This window comes from Prionailurus bengalensis, chromosome B1, assembly GCF_016509475.1.
Source record: "Prionailurus bengalensis isolate Pbe53 chromosome B1, Fcat_Pben_1.1_paternal_pri, whole genome shotgun sequence".
Classification (NCBI taxonomy): domain Eukaryota; kingdom Metazoa; phylum Chordata; class Mammalia; order Carnivora; family Felidae; genus Prionailurus; species Prionailurus bengalensis.
In genome coordinates this window covers 174,582,579-174,605,641 of record NC_057344.1, presented here as the reverse complement: position 1 = coordinate 174,605,641, position 23,063 = coordinate 174,582,579, and the positions used below count along the sequence as shown (strand labels likewise).

At 46.1% G+C, this 23,063-nt stretch overlaps 1 protein-coding gene across 1 annotated transcript in view; it reads left to right on the top strand.

The window, feature by feature from the left end:
* Positions 1–23,063, top strand: part of TBC1D1 (TBC1 domain family member 1) — a 224,312-nt gene that overhangs the window by 156,229 nt on the left and 45,020 nt on the right. Inside the window, 1 exon segment of the mRNA XM_043572803.1 lies at positions 21,284–21,469. Coding sequence (XP_043428738.1) covers positions 21,284–21,469 — 186 coding nt within the window.

Genomic DNA, 23,063 nt, shown 5'->3' with positions numbered 1-23,063 from the left:
TTGTCTCAAAGCACTTTGATGCGTAATGATCTTTGAGATTCCAAATTTCTCTGGTTCCAGCAGAAATAAAATTGCGATACGTTATGCTTATTGTTTCAGAGAATGGTTTGAACATTAATTAAAAAATAAATGAAAGTTAAGAAAGTTAAAAGCCCATGGAACCTTTTTCTCTGTAGCTTCAAAGATCCTACATTTTGTCTTCGTGGATTGCTCTCGCTGTACAACTAAAAACCTTTTTTCTTTGAATTGTAATTGATAGATTAGTCCAAGTCAGTATGTTCTGTTTCTAAATGAACATAGTTTGTTAAAGTTTAAACTCCGGTTGAAGTCATTCTAAGGTTCCTGACAGTATGTTTTATTGTTTCTGAAGAAGTCACATCAGTGATAATAGAAAAAGCAAACGTATCATGGTGTCTTTTTTTAAATTTCATCTTATTTTTACTTTTATTTATTTATTTTTTAATATTTTAGTTAACATACAGTGCACTGTTGGTTTTAGGGGTAGAATTCAGTGATTCATCATGTAATGTGCAACACCCAGTGCTCATCACTAGTGCCCTCCTTAATCCTTAATCACCCATCTAGCCCATCCTCCTGCCCACTTCCCTCCAGCAACTCTCAGTTTGTTCTCTGTTGTTAAGAGTCTCTTGTGGTTTGTTTCCCTTTCTTCACTCCACCCCCCCTCCCAACCTGGAAATAAGGGGGGGGGGCGGGGGGAAGCCCGATCCCAAAAAGAAAAGGAAAGGGAAAGAACAAGATCCATTTGGTGAATATAATTCGGTGTCTGTATGCATTGCAAAGTGATCACTGCCAAAAGTTTGGTTACCATCCGTCACCATACAGTTGCCCCCTTTGCCCATTTTGCCCACCCCAGCCTCCTTCCCTTCTGATAACCATCACTCTGGAAGTCTGGTTTGGTTGGTTGGTTGGTTGGTTGGTTGGTTGGTTGGTTTTAGATTCCATATGAGTGAAGTCATTCTGTTTCTCTTCTTCTGACTTATTTCACTTAACATAGTACCCTCAGGGTTCATCCATGTTGTCAGAAATGGCAAGATTTCATTCTTTTTTATGGCTGAGTAGTATTCCACTGTGTGCATGTACCACCTACTCCATATTCCTTCATCTATCAGTGGACACTTAGGTTGTTTCCTTTTCATGGCTATTGTAAATAATGCTACTATGAACATAGGAGCACATCTCTTTTCAAATGAGTGTTTTTGTATTCTTTAGATAAGTACCTAGAAGTGGAAGAGCTGGACCGTAGGGTAGTTCTATTTTTAACTTTTTGAAGAACCTCCATACAATTTTTCCATAGTGGCCGCACCAGCTTATATTCCCACCAACAGTGTTCTGAGGGATCCCTTTCCTCCACACCTTCATCAGTACTTTTTATTTTTTGTCTTCTTAAGAACCCTTCTAACTTCTGTGAGGTGATAGCTCATTGTGACCATTTACATTTCCATGGTGATTAGTGACGTTGAGCATCTTTGCATGTCCCCCTTGGCCATGTGTATGTCATCTTTAGAAAATTGTCTTTTTAGATCCTCTGCCTATTTTTTAAAAAAAATTTTAATGTTTATTATTTTTGAGAGAGAGAGAGAGAGACAGAGAACAAGCAGGGGAGAGACAGAGAGAGAGGGAGACACAGAATTAGAAGCAGGCTCCAGGCTCTGAACTGTCAGCACAGAGCCCAATGTGGGGCTCAAACTCACAGACTGGGAAATGGTGACCTGAGCTGAATAAAGTCGGCCACTTAACTGACTGAGCCACCCAGGCGCCCTTCTGCCTATTTTTTAATTGGATTGTGTTCTGTTGTTAGGTTGTATGAGTTTTTTCTGTATTTTGAGTGTTAACACCTTGTTGGATATGTGATTTGCGAATATCTTCTCTGGTTCAGTAGGTTGCCTCTTCGTTTTGATAACAGTTTCCTTCACGGTACAGAAGCTTTTTAGTTTGATGCCATCCCATTTGTTTGTTTTTGCTTTTGTTTGCCTCTTCTTTGGAGTCAGAGCCGGAAAAATATCGCCAAGACCAATGTCAAGGAGCTTACTGCCTAAGTTTTCTTCTGAGAATCTTATGGTTTCAAGTCTTACATTCAAGTCTTTAATCCATTCAAGTTAATTTTTGTATACGGTGTAAGAAAGCGGTCTACTTTCATCCTTTAAAAAAAAATTTTTTTTTAATGTTTATTTATTATTGAGAGATAGAGCGAGACAGAGCATGAGCATGGGAGGGGCAGAGAGAGGAGGAGACACAGAATTCGAAGGAGGCTTCAGGCTCTGAGCTGCCAGCACAGAGCCCAACGCAGGGCTCAAACCCAACAAATGCGAGATCATGACCTGAGCCGAAGTCAGACGCCCGACCCACTGAGCCACCCAGTCACCCCTACTTTCATCCTTTTTATTTATTTATTTTTTCAACGTTTATTTATTTATTTTTGGGACAGAGAGAGACAGAGCATGAACGGGGGTGGGGCAGAGAGAGAGGGAGACACAGAATCGGAAACAGGCTCCAGGCTCCGAGCCATCAGCCCAGAGCCTGACGCGGGGCTCGAACTCACGGACCGTGAGGTCGTGACCTGGCTGAAGTCGGACGCTTAACCGACTGCGCCACCCAGGCGCCCCCCATCCTTTTTAAATGTTTGTTTATTTTTGAGACAGAGAGAGAGTGTGTGAGCGAGCACGAGTGGGGAAGAGGCAGAGAAGAGGGAGACAGAGGATCTAAAGCGGGCTCTGTGCTGACAGCAGAGAGCCTGACATGGGGCTCGAACTTCGGAAGTGTGAGATCATGACCTGAGCCGAAGTCAGACACTTAACCACATGAGCCACCCAGGAGCCCCTGGTTTCATCCTTTGCATGTGGCTGTCCAGTTTTACCACCACATGGTGTCTATTTTTAGTGGTATAATGACCCAGGTCATTGCCCCTGGATGCTTCTCAAGAAAGCCCTGGAGGCTTTTTGCCTTTTCTGGTTGCCCATATTAACATAAACTGGTTCTCCGCCACAGTGCCCGGTTGTCCTGCCCTCAGTGTGTCACAATAACTCCTTTGGTTGTAACCAGTAACCGTTTTACCTGCTGTGGGTCAGAAATGGTTTCATAATCATCCTTTTGTTACTTCATTATTTTGGGGATAGTACAAGTCTGTCTCCGTAGTCTTTGGCACGTCTTGGTTCTTGCCCAAGATGGTGGACTTGGATGGTGGGGTTCAAGGCTTTTTCCCATGTTAAATACCTCTGTTTCATGCTCCTATTATGGTACCCTGAGTCTGTGGAGCTCAGTAAAGTCTCTTGGATATAGTGGACAACTTAGATGATCTGGAGCTTTGCATGTTAGAAAGAAAAGGGATTCTTTACCCAGTGCCTCATTTTACAGATGAGAAGACTGGATCTCAAGGACCATATAACCCACAGGGCCTTCATCTGCATTGTATTTAGGAATACCCAGTGTTGGCCAACCGCAAGGCAGCAGGTGCTTAGGGGCTGTGGAGGTGGGTGGGTCTGGGTGTGGAGTGCCAGCGCTGCCCCCCCCCCCCCCACCAACCCTGGGACTTTGGGCCTGCTGCCTTATCTCAGTCTCCTCCTTTGTAACATGGGGTGGGCAGTAACTGTCCCCTTCCATGAGAGGCAGCATTGCATAATGAACGAAAGCTCAGGCCCGAATAAGGCAAAAGTGCATGGCCTTGGAAAACCTCAGACCCAGGGAGAGACACGTGTTTGTATGGCAGAGAGACAGAGCTTGGGAATGTTCTGACTTCATGTTTTGACTTGGAGTGACCTTTGGGAGGATATCCTGGAATGTCAGATCTTCATCTACATCAAGACTCTTTTCCTTGCACACCCACCTTTTCTGAGTTGCCAGAGTTTTAAAAATGGGCCCTTGGAGCTTTTTTCATCGCCTGGTTCCAACCTGTGGTCCTCGGTTTTCTTTGTCATGAGGAGAGAAATAGACTGAAATTCGGTGCTAGTTGATAGCTCCCATTGTAATGAATATTTTTGCAAATGGCTTCGGCTTCTGGCTGCTTGAGAGGAAAAGGGTCCTGCAGAGTTGCAGAAAGGCATGATCAACTGGAGAATCAGTGCACAGCATTTTGGTTAACAGCATGGATTTAAAAAAATATTTAAAAAATTTTAGTTGTAAAAAAAACACATAAGATTTACCATCTTCACCATTTTTAAGGGTATAGCTCAGTAGTGTTAAGTAAATTTACATTTTTGTGCAGTGGTTCTGCAGAACTAAAACTGAAACTCGATACCCATTAAACACTAACTCTTTCATCGCCCCCCCCCCCCACTTCCCCACCAACCACCATTCTACTTTCTGTTTTCTAGGAGTTTGACTACCTTAGCTACTTCGTGTAAGTGGAATCGGTATGGTATTTGTCTTTTTGTGATGGCTTATTTCACTTAATATTGTGCCCTCAAGGTTCATCCAGCATGTGACCGGATTTCCTTCCTTTTTAAGGCTGGATAATATTCCTGTGTGTGTGTGTGTGTGTGTGTGTGTGTGTACTACATTTTGTTTATTCACATGTCAGTGGATATTTAGGTTGTTTCTACCTTTTGGCTGTTGTGAATAATGATGCAGTGAACATGGGTGCGCAAGTAACTGCCTGAGATCTTGCTTTCAGTTCCTTTCCATACGTACCTACAGCTGGAATCATGGGATCACGTGGTCATCCTATTTGTAATTGGGAGGAGCTGCCGGACTGCTCTACAGCAGCTGCCCCACTGACATTCCTACTAGCACTCACAAGTGCCCCAGCTTCTCCACATCCTCACCAGTAGTTGTGTTCCGGGGTTTCTTAAAGTGGCCATCCTAATGGGTAAAAGGTGATATCTCTATTGCAGCTTTGATTTGCATTCCTTTAATGAATAGTGGGGGCGAGCATCCTTTCATATGCTTATTGGTCATTCCTAGATCATTTTTGGAGAAATGTCTTTTCAAGTCCTTTGCCTATTTTGTAATGGAGTTGTTTGTTCTTTTGTTGTTGTTGAGTTGAAGAGTATGGATCTTTAGGTCAGACTGGGTCTGGGCTTAAGTCCTGTCTCCTCCATTTATGAGCCGTTAGCCAAGGGCACTTGCCACAGAGTCCTCTGCTGTCTCTCGGGTGTGGTCATAGCACCCACCTCATGGAATCCGGGATGTTAGGACAACCAGAGAGAAAGTATCAAAGAGACGGAGGCTACATAAAAGAGCGTAGACAGTCTGTTCCTAATAGGTTTTCGAAGGAAACAGAAACAGCTGCCTTCTCAGTCCCCACCACAGACGGCAGCCATCCTTTAATTCCATCCCCCACCACCTTCCCTTTTATCATCACTGGACTGTAGGACAAGCAAAGGGATGTTCTTGGGCAATCAGAGACTCGGGCATATAGAGGACATGCACGTTGCCAAAAAGAACCTCTGTGAGCCTCCTGGGCAGGGTGCCGGTGGTTTGCACAATAGCTTCAGCTTGTCGGCAGAGTGTATGTCATCACTTGAAGTCACAGCCAGAGGAACCTGGATCCTGCTCCCGCCCCACCCCAGGTGCACACCTGTGGTGACAGGACCCACCTTGCCGAGCCACACCGTGCTCTGGATTCACAGGTAGAAAAGCCACATGGAGGCCAAGAGTGCTGACAGACACAGGGAGTGGTTTCTCTTCAGTCCCTTAATGGGGAGAGACAAAAGACCAGAATTATTGCCAAGAAATGTCCTAGATGTTGCACTCTTTAAAATCATCCCAGCAGCTTTCCAGATGTCCAGGGGTTGACAAGTGCAGAGAGCTGAGACCTGGCCGGCTAAGCACACGGTTCCCAGGCTCTCCGAGGGTCAATCCCCGCCGTGCTGACATTCTTCGGAATTTAAGATGCCGCTTTGGGGCCGTGTGCACAGCACCTGGTATCCTGTGTTGTGCCAAGATGTTTAGAAAAGTGTCCATCCTTGAGAGTGGAGATACTTTAGCAAATTACTTTCGTTCGTTTCAGTCAGAGCAGCCAATATTTCACATTTGTTTTGTCCCGTGCACACATAATACCTCTTACTTCTTATGAATTCCAAATGGAAGCTCAGAATCCTGGGATGTGCCATGTTCAGTTATGGTCAGGAGAGACTTTCAAAAGGAAACGTTATTTCTTTAATGAATTTTTGGGGTGAACTCAGCTCTGGTAATGTTTAAAAAATTTGCTTACTACAGAAACAGTTTTCAGAGAACATTCGAACTTGACACATCCACTTTAACTCATAAACCAGATTGGTTGAAGTCTGTTAAGGTTTTGAATGAACATCAAGGTACTGACTTCTAAGAGATGGAAGCCGTCTCAGCGATCACACAGTTTGTTTCCATTTCCTCATGGAGGACAAAGCCCAAAGTTTTACACCGCAAAAGCCCAAGCTTCCCAGCTTCCCAGCAGTCATGGACACCCGAAAAGAGTGCTGCTTTCTGAGCTGGCTTCCTTCAGGATATGGGCCCTTATAAGGAAGGCTGCGAGGCCGGGGTTTTCCAGGTGGAAAGGTCACATTTCCACATATAGCCCACTGAGCACTGTGTCAAGTCGGGGGAAGAACCGGGGTCGCTGCCGTAAACTTCTTGTTTCACAGTGTGGACTTCCCCATCCCCTCTCCCCAGCGAAGCACAAAAGTATTTCCTAACTTTTAAGTCATGGGCTTCCTTTCATGGAGTCTGACCTTAGATCATATCCAGATAAGCATTGTGTAATGGGATGGGTGGGGTTCGAGTTTTTAGCCACAGATGCACGAGAGGAGGAGGGGAGGGGAGGGCAGCAAAGTTTGTAGCTGGGGCTAAGTCACAGTCCTCCTGCAGGGCTGTCCTGCGTGCAAAGCCCCATTGAGGTTTCCTTGCTGCCTGTGCAGGTCACCTGTGTGTGCCTCTGGGACCTTTCCTTCCTCTCTTCTGCCTCTTTGGTCATAGATTTCATCCTTACAATCCCCACAGTCCCCTCCCCTGAACTCACCGCCCCCCTCCCCCCATGTTGTTTTGTTTTAAGTTTATTTATTTTTGAGAGAGAGAGACAGAGAGAGAGAGAGAGAGATACGGGGCTCAAACCCATGAACCATGAGATCCTGGCCTGAGCTGAAGGCAGACGCTTAACCGACTGAGCCACCCAGGTGCCCCTCTCCTGAGCCGCTTTATGTGACAGGGCTTCCCGTTCCCACCACTTCCCACCAAAGGTCTCCCAGCTCTTCTCTGGGCATTAGGGGACTGTGATGTGACCTCATTTTATATTATTTCTGGCTAAATAGCTCCAAATACTCCTCTCCAGAGGGGAGTCCTAAGTGTGCCTGCCCACCTTGATCCCTTCCTATGGGGCTGGGGTCACGATCGCACCGTCTCCTGTGTCTTGCTCCTGCTTGGTGTGTGCCAGGCACTTCAGATGCTCATGCCCCGTTGTGATACTGCTTTCAGAGGGAGGCGGGTTGTGGACCGAAGAGAGATCGTGCCACGCGGACAAAAACCCAGAACTATAGTCAAATTCCTGCAGATAGAAGGCACTTTTATATGTGCAGCGCACATCCAAGAAAAGACCCGAGGGAAACGTGAATATATTAAAAGAACTTACCTTTGGGAGGTGGGATTATAGTCGTCTTCATCTTCTTCTGTCCTATTTTTCGGTATTTCCAGTTGCCCTGTAATAAGTTAGCATACTTTTTTCAGGGCACCATTTGCTGCCCTTCAGGGTCCCGTCTGCACGGCCGCAGCAGCTTTTCCTCTGCCTCTCAGCATGGTCCTTTCTCTATATGCCTCGGACTTTTATCTCACATCATCAGGGTACAGTGATACGGGCTTTAACCAAAGTCCAAAATTTGCGTGCAAAATGCAGTCCCTACCCCTGGCACACTGAGGTAGATTTATTGTGTTATTTAACATGTAAATGTTCTGAGTGCACAGCTGTATGTGAAGCACTGTACCAAGAATCGGGCTGAAAGTGGATTGGGGCTGGATAAAGGGGTGTGCAAGCACAGTAAGGGAGACATGACAGATACCAAGGGAGAAGAGAGGAGGAGAAGGGCTGAGTGCAAATACAGCCAAGTTCAAGGTTCTGAGTTGGAAAGCTGCACTGCTGAGGGGAAGAGCCTTCCCGACCCCTCCCCGGAGGGTTTTGCTGTGGTCTTGTAGTGATGAAACGCTCTTTTGTGCCGTAAACACCAACAATTTGGGGTCTACCACTTTGTCGGGATAAAATGGTCTTTTTCCATGCCAAACTTAATAAATATTATTTAGGTACAAATTAAATACATTAAATCCACCTGTTTATATTGTAAATGTCTGTGTGGCAGAAACTGTGTCTTGATTTTTTGATTCCTTCACAAAACTTTAATGTTTTTCACCTTGAATGTACAGTTGACCCTGACCAATATGGGGTTGAACCACACAGTCACTTCTCAGATTTCCTTTCAAGGAATACAGCACAGTACTATAAATGTATCCTCTCTTCCTTAAGAGTTTCTTAACCCTTTCTTTTCTCTCCCTTTGTCATAAGAATACAGTATATAATACAGATAACAAAATGTGTGTTAAATCAACCATTTATGCTATCAGTAAGGCTTCCAGTCACCAGCAGCCTCTTAGTAGTTGAGTTTTGAGGGAGTCAAAAGTTGTGTGTGGATTTTCGACTGCATGGGCGTCATTCCCTTAGCTCCTGCGTTGTTCCAGGATCAGCTGTTTTCTGTGATTTTTTGTCAACAGATTGTTTGTCTCATGTCCTGAGACTGTGGAATTGTTCTGTTTTTCTTCATCATCGTACAAGTGTTCAAGTGACTTTCACTGGAAACTGGGCTTATCACCCACACACCGGAATAGGACGCCAGGCAGTCTGGGGACGTGGAGGCACGTTTGTTCGGTGCCTGGTTGGCGCCCTGGAACAGGTTGGGTTGGAAGTACCATATGCAGTCTTCTTCCTTCGGGGGTAAGTCAGGTTGTCCTGCATTGACAAGGAAGCAGGCTGGGTGAGGGAGTGGGAGTCCACTTCTAAGCCCTGTCCCGTGACCTGGGTTATACGAGGTGCCACGACATGAAATGTACAAGGTGGTCACCTGGCAGCACAAGCCAGTTGCCACGCTGATGTCAGTAGCACGTGCTGTGGGTTCAGGAGGAAGGGTGGCTCTGAGCTGGAGTGCCTCGGTGCCTCTGCCAAGCAGCTCCTCCTTGCTGGCCTCCAGGTCTCCCCTCCCCCTGCAAAAAAAAAAAAAATGTTCTGACTTTTGCCAGTCCATCAAGACTCAAAACACCATCCCATCCTGTTCTTCCAGTCATAATAAAACCTTGTTACCTGTACCTTGAAAACTTTTTTCTTGGCTACTGACTGAACTTTTTAATTTTTTAAAAAAATGTTAGTTTTGAGAGAGAGAGAGAGAGAGAGAGAGAGAGAGAGAAAGAGAGAGTGTCCTAAGCAGGCTCTACACTGTCAGTGTAGTTTGACAAGGGGCTCCATCTCACAAACCTCCAGATCATGACCTGAGCTGAAATCAAAGTCAGATGCTTAACCAACTGAGCCACCAAGGTGCTCCCTGACTGAACTCTATTTATTTGTTTGTTTTTGAGAGAGTTAGCACAGAGAGAGAGAATCCTAAACAGGCTGCCAGTGCAGAGCCCGATGCAGGGCTCATACTCAATGGAACTTGAGATCATAACCTGAACCGAAATCAAGAGTTGGAGGCTTAACCTTCTGAGTCACTCCAGTGGCCCTGACTGAACTCTTTTTAAAGGAAAGTTTTTAGAGGCCCTAAAAACATGAAATCCAACTGCTCTGCCGAACTGGAGGGAAGGGGTAGTTCAGAAAGACGCTGGCTCCTGCTATGGATTGAATGTGTCCCCTGAAAATTCACATGTTGACTCCCCCAGTACTTAATGTGTTGGTATTTGGAGGTGGGGCCTTTGGGAGGCAGTTAGGTTTAGATGAGGCCATGAGGGTCGCGCTTCTGTGATGGGACCAATGGCTTACTTATAAGTGAGAGGAGGAGGAGACCATGTGAGGGCCTGACAGGAAGGAGGCAAGCCAGGAAGAGGGCCTTCCCCAAGGGCCCGATCGTGCCGGCACCCTGAATTTGGACTTTCAGTCTCCAGAACAGCGGGTAGCAGATGTTTGTTGCCGTGGCCGCTCAGCCGGTGCTGTGTTGTTTAGCGGCTGAGCCAAGACTGCTGCACCCCCACCACTGCCCTGGCCCCTGCACGGGCTTTGCTGTCAGCTCCACGGGGTGTAGTTGGAGAGCTCTCCTTCAACAGTTAGCCGCTAACCGGTACCAGGTCTAACTCTGACCCCCCAGTACCCTGTGCTGTGGTTGGGAGGAGGCGGAGGGATTTCCTCTCCAGGCTTCCAGTAGGAACAGTTGCAGAGCACCCCCTCCCACCCTCCGACCCGAGACTGAGCACATCTTCCTTGCAGGGCATGGGGCAGGGACTGTCCTCTTTGGGGGAGGCTCACAGGGAGAAGGTGCTGGAAGCCGTGCTGTAAACAGATGAGCTGCTTTTCTGCAGATGGTCAAATATCATGAATTGAGAAGTCGCGATCTTAGCTTTTAGTAGTATATTTTTCTGTTTCTGCTGGGTGACTCATCAGCCTATGTTTCTGACTATTTCTGTTCATATCTGGAAGTTTTCTGGAAGGAAATTTATTATCGCGGTAATAGTGTGGGTAGTTGATCTGGGTCAGCAGTGGGGGAGGGGGATGACTTTCTGAATGCATTTCTTGAGAAACTGGTATTTTATTTTGAACCATTACCTTTGACAAAAGTTAAAATGAGGTTTGACTGGCGTTTGAAAATCAAGATATGTTGTATCTAAAATTTTTGTTTAATAGTCAGGTTATCCATAATGGATAGAGTCCTTAATTAATTTGAAATAATCTATTTAAAAGGTAACTCCATTTCCTTGTGTCATATAATGTGAAGCCACCAATTAAGGCAAAGGTACAACTTAAACTAAGTGGCTAAAAAAATGCTGAATGCCAGAGGCCAGACATCCTTGAACTTCAATGTGTGTAGAATTCTAGATGTTAAATCCCAGATCACTGGGTCCCACTCTGGAAATCGTGAACCAGTAGATCTAAGGTGGGGCCGAGAATTTACAGTTCTGCCAAGCAGTCAAATGATACGGTTGCTGCTGTTGTGGAGACCACACTCAGATCTGGTCCCATAGACGTAACCCCTGGCCTAGATTCTGTGGATGGTGACTGTGTGTGCTGTTGTGAGAAAGGGTCGGGGAGACATTTGTCCTCTGTACCCACAGTGAAGTCCAAGCAGGTGGTCTTGGCCGGCGGTTGTCATGGATGTCAGTGATGAATGTCAGATGGCCTGACACTTTTTAAAGGCTCCGTCTGGCCGAGATCAGAGGGCTAAGTGTGGGTGGCAGAGTGCCTCCCCACGTTAAATGCCCACTGGCTCTCTGAAACAGAACCCAGCAGCTTGTAATTTTTTCACTTCTCTGGAGCTGGTGTCAGGATGGCGGTATTGCTTACTAGCACAGGCGGCCGCTCACCCTTGGACCTGACTCATTTCTTGCCATCTGCGTGGACTCCCCCTCCCCAACATACACACTTTCCCAGGGGCATGGGGAATTACCTGAAATTCTCAAATTCGTCGTGACGTTTTCATTCCTGCCCTTCGCATGGAGTGACCTTCCCGCTCTGGCAGTTGACCTTTCTGGTCATGCTTCGGCACCTAGCGCTTGACTGCTGTCTCCAACGCTGTCCCTTCCCCCACCCCCTTGAAGGGTCAGATTGGGATCATCTCTCCTGGAGGTCGGTCTTCCATGGTGGCCCTCTGCACTTTACCCTATGTGGGCTATTATCCTATGGGCCCTTTCTCACACTGGCCTGTCACGGTGGCCTACTCTGCTCCTTCCTTGGGGACAGAGGTTGGTTTCATTTCATTGTTCTTGGGATAAAAAGCTTGGTCACAGGAGTGATTAACACCTTCTTTGTAATGTTTGTTATAAAGCTTTGTAAATAAAGTTATATGTATACATATCAGGTATCTGTACTCATGTGTAGATGTATAAAGTTTATGTAACATTTTATTATAGTTTTTGCAATTTAAGACTAAAACTGTTGAGAAGAGCTGAGGCTGACACTTGAACCAGAACTGTGGGTTCCACGCAAGTTGCTTGTTTCTCCTTCTGTGCACATGTGTCCTTGTCCCCTCCATCCAGATTGTCCCTCTTTTATTTCTTTCCCTTCTGCTTCGTCTTTCCCTAAGATGCCCCATGCTGCTTGATCTCCTGCTTCCCTGAGCTCCTCTTGAATTTATTGTCTGTGCTCAGGACCGTCATCATCAACCCCAGGGATGCCATTCTCAGAATTATGGGAGCTCGGCTGAGGTTTGCCACATAAAGGTCTGGCAGGGCAGGGAGTGGCAGGAGGAGTCTCCCCAGAGGGTGCGACCTTGGAGCCGAGCTTTGAAGGAGGAGGGAGTCAGCCAGACAAAGAAAGGCCAACAGGGCATCCCAGCCATTGTAAGGGTGGCCATCCCTCTCCAGCGCTTCCCTGCCTCACATGCACGGGTCCTGGACACACTAAGGCAGTGACCAGGGGCCCCCTATTGTTGGGGGGAGCCCCTGGGACGACACTGTTCTTTCCCTCATAGAATAAGTGTCTGTCTTCCCCACTGTTCTTCAGGAAACCGGATTTCCCCAGCCCTAGTCTGATTGTGGAGAAGTCTAAGCAAAAGAAGGATTTTGCCAGGTTTAGAGTAAAATAGATACTGTTGATAATAGAAATTCAGTATTACCCCTGGCCAAGTACGATGTTATGTGTTCACAAGGATTTTTCATTTAGTCTGTGCAACAAAGCTGTGGGAGGTGGATGCTGTTATTTTCTGTGATTTATGGTTGAGGAAACTGAGGCACAGGGAGTCAAGGGGCTTCTTTCCTGGGTAGTAAGTGGCAGCACCGATGCCATAAGGTGCCTTCTCTTTCTGCTCTCTGCATTCATTCCCAGCATGTTGAGCCCCTGGAGTCTGAGTTCTAGTCCTGGCTCCACCAGCTAATCAGTTCTGTATCTCGGGCCGTGCCATTGAGGGGGTTAAAAACAGACCTCGCTTACCAGGTGGTTATGAGGATGAAATCACTGGGTACTTACAGTGCCTGGCACACGGTAACTGCTCAAAACAATGTGAGTCTGTATGTCTTTGAGCCTCAGTTTCCCCATCTGGGAAGGGGGTTGTTGAGCTAAGTCATCTCATAGCACCCCTTTCAGCCCTGAGTTTGTGTTCCTGTGAACTTGACCGTTTCCCCCTCATCGTCCAGAAGAAGGCGGGAAGCAAGCAAGGGTGTCTAGGGCAGTCGTCATGCAGTGGCTGCTGGTGGACAGTCCCAGGACACCCCTCCGGCTGGCACTGACCTTTCGTGCTGGTGCTGGTGTTTTTCCACTCAGAGGGGTCTCAGAAAATCGCAAGAACCACAATTTGAAATCCAGCGTTCTATAAGTGGTAATAGGAGAGAGCAAACTACGACCAAGCTCAGTGTTCTGTATTCCGACAGGCTGGATATATGTTCCTCTTTATAGTCTTATTGACTTCAATCCAGAAACAAGAGCCCTGACCTTCAGCCCCTTTGAAAAGTGTTCGTGTCATTCCCCTTGCAGATGCAAAAACAAATGCTATTTATTTCAAAGGATAATTTTATCTCCTGCATTAAATATAAAAATTCATCTACAGCATTTTCTTGGTTCTTTTCAAGCTTATGTGGGCCTTAACTTTCGTCGCTGCCACCTCCCCGCCACCTGGGTGCTGTGTGCCTCTGCTCTCAGAGCTCAGCCCGGAAGGGGGCGGCCAGGGGTGCGGTGGCCTGTCCAGGAGGAGCCCCCTGTCCGCCTTGAGCCCTGGACCCTCCACCTGGCTCTCTTCCCTGGATTTTCTACCACCATGCCGCCTTCACTGCTGCTCCTTGGAGCTGTCCTCACAGTTCCTGAGCGGGTGGATTCATTCAGGGCTTTTGGCTTCCTCGACTCCCAAGTCCTCTTCACAGAGTCTTGGAGACTTCCCCCCACAGAGTTAATATGGAAGGGTGTAGAGCCAGAGGCCTGCAGGATCCTTGCTTCTGTTTCTAGTTTCTGCATATCTTGTCTGCTGCTTTTTTATAATGTGTGTGTGCCCGACTTCTCAGCACACAGCCTCCCTCCCCTGCAGTGCATCTCAGGCTGAGAGTTAGGCTCACTGTTGGGTATTCAGAGCTCCCTCGGCCCCAGCAGTTTGCACATGGTTTTTTACAGTAGCCCTTTGTTTTTCTGATCCACTAAGCTGTGCATCCCCTGACAGCCATGGTACCTTCCCCTGCTGAAGAACGCATACATGAAATACACTGTCCTTAAAAACTGGAAAAACCTCAAACCTTCCGTGATTCCCGGTTCCTTACTGATTAATACATTAACCATCCAATGCTTTCTGTAATCTAGGCTCAACCATTCTTGTCTTGTTGTCACATACACACCATCTGCTCATTGGCCGAAATGGGTCATTGGTTGAGTAATCGCTGGTCACCTGTACACGTTGTTTCTGCCACCCCATTTGCCTGAAATGGCTCCCGTCCTTTCCACCTGTGTGACTTTTCCTGTCCTTCAAGAACCACCACCGCTTCCAGAAAGCTGATCCTGATGATGGTGGCAGGAAGAATGTTGGTTGCCATTTTATGGAATGCTTGCTCTGTGCCAGGCATAGGTACGTATTTAACGCTCACAGTGCTCCAGAGACCTAGACACCGTTATGCAGATTTGTAGTTGAAACAGGCGTATAGCATCAGACCACATGTTTGAGGTTGAGAAGCTAGGTTAGTGGTGGAGCTAGGATTTGCCTCCCGGACATGTGCCCCCAGAGCTCATGCTCTACCTGACAAACAGGAGAGATTCATTTCTTTTGCTAAATTTCTCAAACACTTTCTCTGTCTTTCCTAGCAGTCATGTACTTCTCCCAGTCACCCTGTTGAAACTTGAGGGACTGTGTCCCATTCATATCTGCCACATAGCAGGTGGCAAAAAACTTAGAAACACTTCTTTATGCCAAATGTTGTCTTTTTTTTTTAAATCCTGTTTTCTTACTGGTAGACCATTATATAATGTGACTGGAGAAAACGATGAAATCCTTTTTATTGTTACTATTTTCCATAAAATATCCAAAGAAGTCATGGTAGGGTTTAGAGCAGCCTTGGGTAAATGACCTCTTTTGTTCGGTGACTGTCTCACGTGCACCTGCTGTGTCAGCCCGCACAGGCAGAGCAGGGAACATGGAAGCCTCTGCCCCCCGGGCAGCTGCCTCCTGTCCAAGGAGCGGTAAAGCAGCTCGTGCTTTGTAAACAGTTTGACAGCATTCATGGAGGACTGCCTGTTCCTTTCTTAAATCTACACGGTTCTTTTACTTTGTTTTTTTAAGACGTTTTCTTCAGCTGTTGGTAACAACAGATGCTGCAGACGCTAATCCCTGTTGTTGTTAACTTTTCTCCAGAGGCTTAACGTTCAGTTGTAATTCTCATTTCCAAGGCCTATTCACGTTGTTAAAACAGAGGATTCAGAAACACTGGAATTTTAAACGTTTCTTTTTCTTTTGGTGTGGCAGATCAGGAGTTTTGAGATGGAGAGAGTTATAAAGTGCTCTGCTGATGGGGTAACAGAAAAACCCAGAATACTGGAGAATAAGGGCCCATCTCTTCGTGTTCTTCCTGGAGCTCCCCTGTCTTACAAGGCACTTACTGTGTGATTTAATGTTGTGTCCGTAAAAGGAGGAGAGCTGCAGCGCAAGCCCGACAACAGCGTCTTCTGCAAGTAGCAGCGAGGAGCCCTGCCTTCCGTGCTTTACTGAGCCGGGAGCTGGGCAGATGCGAGGCTGTATGCGTGCGTTGTCCTTTCTCCCCTGCCCTGCCCTGTCACGGCCTCGGCTGTGTGCATACCGATGGCGCGCACACATCTGTGTGCAGAGAGAGAGTAAAGAATGTGGCAGTGCGGTTGCAGGAGAACAGTTCGGCAGCTAAAATATTGACACACCAACATAAATCATATTTGTGACTCTGTTGAGAAGGTCACGGCAAGGATTTCAGGAGAGGTGATTGTCTCTCAAGGCCTCTGAAATGTAGCTGGTTTTGAAATTCTCAGAACCCATTGAAACCCATCGTTTCTGCAAATCTCTATGATTTAAGCATGCTACATCCTGTCATTATAGGACATGTCAAAATAGTAAAGTGTAATCCTTTGCTAGCGTGTTATTGTGGCCCTTGGTTTTGTGGCCTTGCAGACTTCATAAGTATGTCTGTCAGTGCCTGTGGGCGCCACAGTTGGGGCGGTCAGGGGCGAATCTCATTTCTCACATTTGGTACCGAGGGGCTGGCACCCGAAAGGTGTAAGTGTTTACAGAGGTTTTCAAAGAGGGACCGCCAGACTGGCCTGGGGGTGGAAGAGCCCCCCCGGGCCAGCCTCGACCGTACTCCTCCCTGTCAGCCTCTGTGCAGCAGCGGGTCAGCGAGAGTGTGGGTCAGGAAAGGAAGCCAGATCCCCAGTGTTGTTCTAAAGAATGTTAGAAACATCAAAGGAACCTCTCTCAGACCATCTAGCATATCCCATCCCAGGTACATATAAGTGATTCAGCAAATACTGGTGAAAATGGCTTAGGAATTATCCAAGTTAAAATAATGCACATACTGGGGCACCTGGGTGGTTCAGTCAGTTAAGTGTCTGACTCTTGATTTTGGCTCAGGTCATGATCTCATGGTTTGTGAGATCAAACCCTGTGTTGGGCTCTGCTTTGACAGTGAGGAGCCTGCTTGAGACTCTCTCTCTCCCTCGCTTTCTCTCTCTCTCTCTCTCTCTCTCTCTCTCTCTCTCAAACTGAATAAACTTCAAAAAAATAATGCACATATTTATTATTAGAACAAGGCTCTCAGCTGACTGTCCAACATCTTAATATTATTCTTGCCCTGACCCTGTCACTCCACTCAACCCCATGCATGTGAATACACATGGACTGTACCTCAAGCACATGTGTGCATGCACCCATGAGAAAAGACTGTTAGAAAGCTATGCCCTTGACCCAAATCTAGATCTTTTTGCATTGATAAGAAAACCGCCCACTAGGATTAATTATACAGGCCAGATTTAGAACAAAGGATAATATGTTTAAAAATTGTTAATTATAAACTATAACATCAGTAATTGTCACCACATAAAAAGAATTTGGGTGAGGGGGAATATATTTTTACCCATTCCCAGGATTTAGGAGAGGATTAAGTGATGGGGAGTTATACTCTGCATGGAGTTCTTGCTGAGGATGATTTTGTTTTCCTTCTCCTCCCCACGTGTGACAGTTGGCAATGTCAGGGTGTTTTTGATGGTCACTCCTGGGGTGGGCAAATACTACTGTCCTCTGGTGTGTAGAGCCTAGGGAACCTGCTAAATCCTCTAAAATGCACAGAACAGTCCCCCGTGACAAAGAAATATCCAGCCCAAAATGTCAATCGTGCTGAGGCTGCGAAAAGCCTGCTGTCAGCTGTTAGGTTTATTTGGTGACCTTTACAGTGGATTAGCTTTTATTTCGTGAATTCAGAGGTGAAATTAACACTAGGACTGGTCATTTTTCTTTGTATGCTGCGCTTGGCCTTGGCACCCCGGCTGAGGCCGGGACAAGCCGTGGGCATGTGTGAACGCCTCGATTCATGCAGTCGATGACAACAGTGCCTGCACGAAGTTTTAGCTGCTAGTGGTAGCAGCGAAGGGAGATGAGCTGATGTGCCCAGTACAGGGGGCTGTGGGAGGGAGGGCCAGGGGTAAAGCTGCCTTGTGGAGAAGGAGCTCTGAGAGCCAGCGGTGGCGGCATCGCCTGGGAACTTGAACCGCATTGTTCGGCAGAGTTTCAGCGGCCAGGATGGTAAAAGAAAAAAGGGAAGACGAGCTCAAATGGAAGAGTTGAGGCTGCAGAATAAGATGAAATAAGAACACCGACTAGAATTCCTTCTGAAAAATGCAAACTCTCGGCCTCCCCAAAGATCTGCTAAACCAGAATCTGGGTTTTAGCAAGCAAGATCCCATGCGACGCTTGCGCATCTGGAAGTCAGAAGAGCCCTGGGTGAACGTTCTGTACTTCACATCGTGGCCCTGACTCTTGCCAGCCATGCGGCCTGGCCCAGGTTACAAAACTTCACTGCACCTTAGTTATTCTGGCTGTAAAATGGGGATGACAGTGTCACCTGGTTCGTGAGATGGTTGTGAGACCCAGACGTGCGTATTTGTGTTGAGGACTCAACGGTAAATGCTTACCAGGCTGAGCTGTGACGGATAATAAGAAAACTAAGCTCAAGGAGAGCACATTAGGGAGGCAGTGCGTGTCCTCATCTCCAGGCAATGCCTGTACTCCTTGCAGATCTACTTCTTTGGAAGAAGAAAATAGCAAACACTGGAGCTTCGAAAGACTCTGGTTTTTGTCAGCAAACCAACTGGCAGAGACTGATGGACCTGGGGACCAAACAGCCGAAACTCCCAGACGTGTTCCATCAAGTCCAGCCTGGGCTATGCTCTGTTCATTACCTTGCAGGGTCTGAAAGTCAGTAGGACTGTGCAAGATGCTCCGGAGGAGAAAGGTGTTGAAGAGGGGAGGGCAGGTTGGAGGCAGGAGGCTACGCGAATGAGCCCTTGACTGATTAGCGGGGTTTGAGAATGGGAAAGAATTTCTAGACTGACTGCTCCTCGTGCTCCGTCACACAGGTGGGTCCCTGGCTGCCTGCTCTGTGCACGTGAAATCATGTGTGGCGAGCCTGTCCCCCTCCCTGCCCCGCCTGCCCCCTCCCCACCCCGCCCCACAGTGAGTCCGTCTCCCAGCAATCTCCTTTTGGAAACAAGACCCTTGCCAGCCAGTGGGCATATAAATCCTTCAATATGAGATGAAGCAGAACTTGAATCACCACCACATTGTTCAGCGGAGTTTCAGCGGCCAAGATGGTAAAAGAAAAAAGGGAAGACAAGAGCTCAAATGGAAGAGTTGAGGCTGCAGAATAAGATGAAATAAGAACACCGACTAGAATTCCTTCTGAAAAAGGAAGAGCTTGAGCTATGTTGTGTTCAGGAACGACTAGCGCTAACAGCTGTTGGGGGGGATTGGTTTGTTTTCTGAGTGTTTTGCAGAACATTTTTCAATCTCTGATTTACATCATCACAGGTTTGCATTATTTTTCCTCAGTTTTTTAATTATGAAAATTATTCATTGTCACAAATGTAGGAAATACAGAGAAAAACAGCAAGCACGCCCAGACGTCGTACCCATCTAGTTGTTCTTTTAGTCAATAGCTATGTGCCAGGCACCTGCTGGGTGTCAGGGACTATGCTGGATGCCAGGGAAACCCTCAGGGACAAGGTGGCCTTGTCTTGCTTTCTTAGAGCTTACAGTTGAGTGGCTAAATCTTGATGTGTTTCCTTCCAATAGTTTTTTGTGTGCCCTTAATGACTATGTAATAGCAAATAAAGCTAATATTCGCTGTATTCTTACTGTGTGTTCACCCCTGTTTCAGTTAGTGTATGTGATATGTATTAACTCAATCCCTGTAACAGTTCTGTGAGGGAGGTGCTGTTATTCCTGCCCGGCAGATTGGAAACCGAGGCATAAAGAGGTTAAGCAGCTTGAAGATCACAAAATCAAAAAATGTGGAGTCTTGATTAAAACCCAAACAGCTTGGCTCCAGAGCCTGACCTTTTAATCACTGAACTATACTGCTTCTCATAATATTTATAAGATTGAGATCATTCTGTACAGACAAGTGTGATTCCTGCTTTTATACTGACCATTACACGTGAGCACCCTTCTATAAGAACAAATGTGCACAGACTACCTCCAAGAGAAGAATTTTAATGTATTCATTCGTTTAATAGGATCATAAATAAACAGATAGAAATGTGATGGTAAGTTTTTAAATGCTTACAGAAATCACAGAGCATTCTTAATGCTTATCATAAATTATTTTAATCCAGTAACTTTAAGAGGAGTTAAGATGGACAAGTGACTTTAGGAAATGAAATGTTTTGTAGCTTATGTTTGATTTCATAGATTTCATAGCAGCAAATCAAACCCAACCTTAGCCAAAGATAATGAGAAGTCAACGCTAACAGCTGTTCTGGAAATTAATCGTCATGTGGCATTGTGTTGGAGCACTGGAACACTGGAAGAGACTGAATGTTGTGATCTGGGTGGTTGTGAGATTTGAGTTGTCTGAACGGCTTTTCAAAGCATGTGTTAAGACCATGGTTTTATTTAGATTCAGTTTAGACTGACATTCCCATGAATCCTTCGCCTCAGGTGAGGTCTGCTCACACAGGAGCTTTTGCTCTTCTCCACTAGTTTCAAAGTGAGCAGGTGGGGCGTTCTTTCCACTGGTCTGTAAAGTATCTGTGGGTTATAATAACCTTGTGTAGCAGTGGGGTCTGCAGTTGAGAAAGATACACATGCATGAAATGTGAAGAGATTTCAACTAATAACTAGAAATTTGGAAACTGGTGACATAGGAAACCTGAATTGTAGAGATATCTAGCAGAAGGCATGAACTTCCAAATCAGGCAGACATCAGTTGCGATCCCAACACACCTGTGTATTCACTGCCTGACCCTGGGCAAGTTACTTTGCTTGGCTGAGCCTTAGTTTTCTCTTCAGGCTAATTAATCCCTGCCTCTGGCGTTGTCATCAGGATTAAATGAGTCTGTCTGTATAAAACTCCTGGCGCGGTGCCCAGCACTTGGTAGAGGATCCGTTAATGGTCACTGTTATTATTGGCTATTAAATATGCTTTCATCTTCTTCCAAAATACCTAGCCTTGTAACATAGTGGTTAAGAATGCACATGGAGGCCAGACTCCTTGGGCCCCCAGTCCTGGCTCTGTACTTCCAGGCTGTGTGACAGTTGGCAAGTGTCAAATGTGCTTCAGTTTGCTTTTCTTTAAAACTGAATAATTACAGTAGCTACATTTGAGGGTGGTTGAGTGTTAAATAAACTAGTATCCATAAAGCCCCCAGGACGATCTGGTACAGAGTGAGCACTCTAGAGCGTTTGCTGTTACCAATAATACAGTCACTAACTCAGAAGAAAATAGAAATATTACACCTTTGAAAGTAGGTATCTTTGAACATTTCTTCAGCTCCTACAACTTTTGCTTACTGTTTGATGTATACTTTGATGATTGTAGCTCACACCCAATTTATTTCAATGCATAGTAAAACTTGAATTTTAAATCTGGTGATACCATTTCATAATATGTGAGCGAGCAGAATTTTCTGATCTGACACTATGTTTAAATATAAGTCTTACTGTTCTGAAATGTCCTTTTCTGTCCCCAGATTACTCTGAGCTGGGAGAGCTACCGCCACGATCTCCTTTAGAACCGGTTTGTGAAGATGGGCCCGCTGGCCCTGTCCCAGAGGAGAGGAAAAGGACATCTCGAGAGCTTCGAGAGCTATGGCAAAAGGCTATTCTACAGCAGATCCTGCTGCTCAGAATGGAGAAGGAAAATCAGAAGCTGCAAGGTTGGTTTGCCATATTTTTTAGAACGAACAGGGCTGATAATCTTAATTTGTCTTGGCTCTGAAGTGAATCGCATCACACATAAGAATGCCATCTTTAAAAAAACAAGCAAACCAAGATGCTCTAACATACGTACATACATACATATATACAAAATATCTGTTTACTTTTTCAAAGTGGAGTTAGTGCTTTTTACTTTCTGGAGGCTTCATGATAACCTCACCCAGTGCATTAAATTATTCCTGGATGGTCGTTTGCGGCATAACATCTGGAACTTCCAAGAGACAACCCTCAAATGTAAGCTTCAACTCTCTGAAGAGTGTTTTTTTTTGTTTTGTTTTCTCTTTCCCTCCTTACTTTGTCCCCAGCCACAGTCTGTGCTGGGTGGTAGGTGTGAACTAATCCTGCACAAATCAGTGAAATTCATAACCTCACTCTATGTGCCTTTTGAGTGGGTTGCAGGTAACCTAAAGCAAAGAGGACGAAGCTTCAGCATTAGCTGAGTTCTAACTGAACAAGATCGAGGTGTTTTATAGACAGACTCTTTTAATGCTGCTGACAGCTTTCCAGAAGGCAGGTGTTAGCCTGAAGAGGAAACTGAGGCTCACATCAGCCAAGTTCTTGCCTGGGGTTATGTCAGTATCAAAATATGACTTGAACTTTGAAAGTTTAGATTTTGTTCATTTCCTGTTTTCTTTACTGTTGCTTGAACCAAAAAATATTATCTTCATAGCAGCTAAGTGAAGTGGGTGGTATGGTGGAAAGAACGTGGGTCCTGGAGTATAGAGAGCTGACTGGATATAAAATACTGGGCATTTTGATGGGGAAATCTGAACGTACTCTTTCCAAAGGAGGCTGTGCAGGCGGTTCACTTGTGCCGCCACGGCCCAGAGCAGTTTGGCAGTTAGAGCACATTTCATTGAATTTACTCCTTGGCCGCAGATGTTCGTCTTTTATCTTGATGTCTGCATATAGAGCTGAAGGTTATTAAGGCACCAAATCTCGTAAGGTTCATAGTCCACCAGCGCATGTCATCTTTGACCAAAAACACGAAGTCAGATACAAAGTAATAAGACCTTTGAATATGAAAGTAGTTGAGCATTTGGCGTGGGCTACTGACAGGTGCTGTGGGCTCTCCCTGTACCCAGTATTGAGGCTGAGAGACCCTCGAGGTGCTGTGGGAAAGGGTGCAACCGTGAGGGGAGTTTACTGCAGTGATTGCTAAGATTTCTTCCAACTTGGTTTTTCTACCATTTTCTTGGGTGTTCTTGAAGGCAATTCTAAAAGCAGATGCTTGAAAGAGACTTGACAGTGATCACATCACTGATGGTACATCAGCTACATGACTGCTTTGGAGCACAGGACTCCTATTCATGCATATATTGGGTTGGGGTCTTTGTTGAAAAGCAGAGAGGCAGTTCAGTTCATCATGTAGGCCATAAGTCCTGACACTTCTCCGGGCCAGTCTGCTTGCAAATGACAGCCACGGAAAATCAGGGCGTAGCTGTAAAATGGGCATGGCACCGGCTGGCTTCTTGGGACGTTGGGGGCGTCATGGCTGCCATCGAAGAGACTGATCAGTGTGCCACGAGAGCA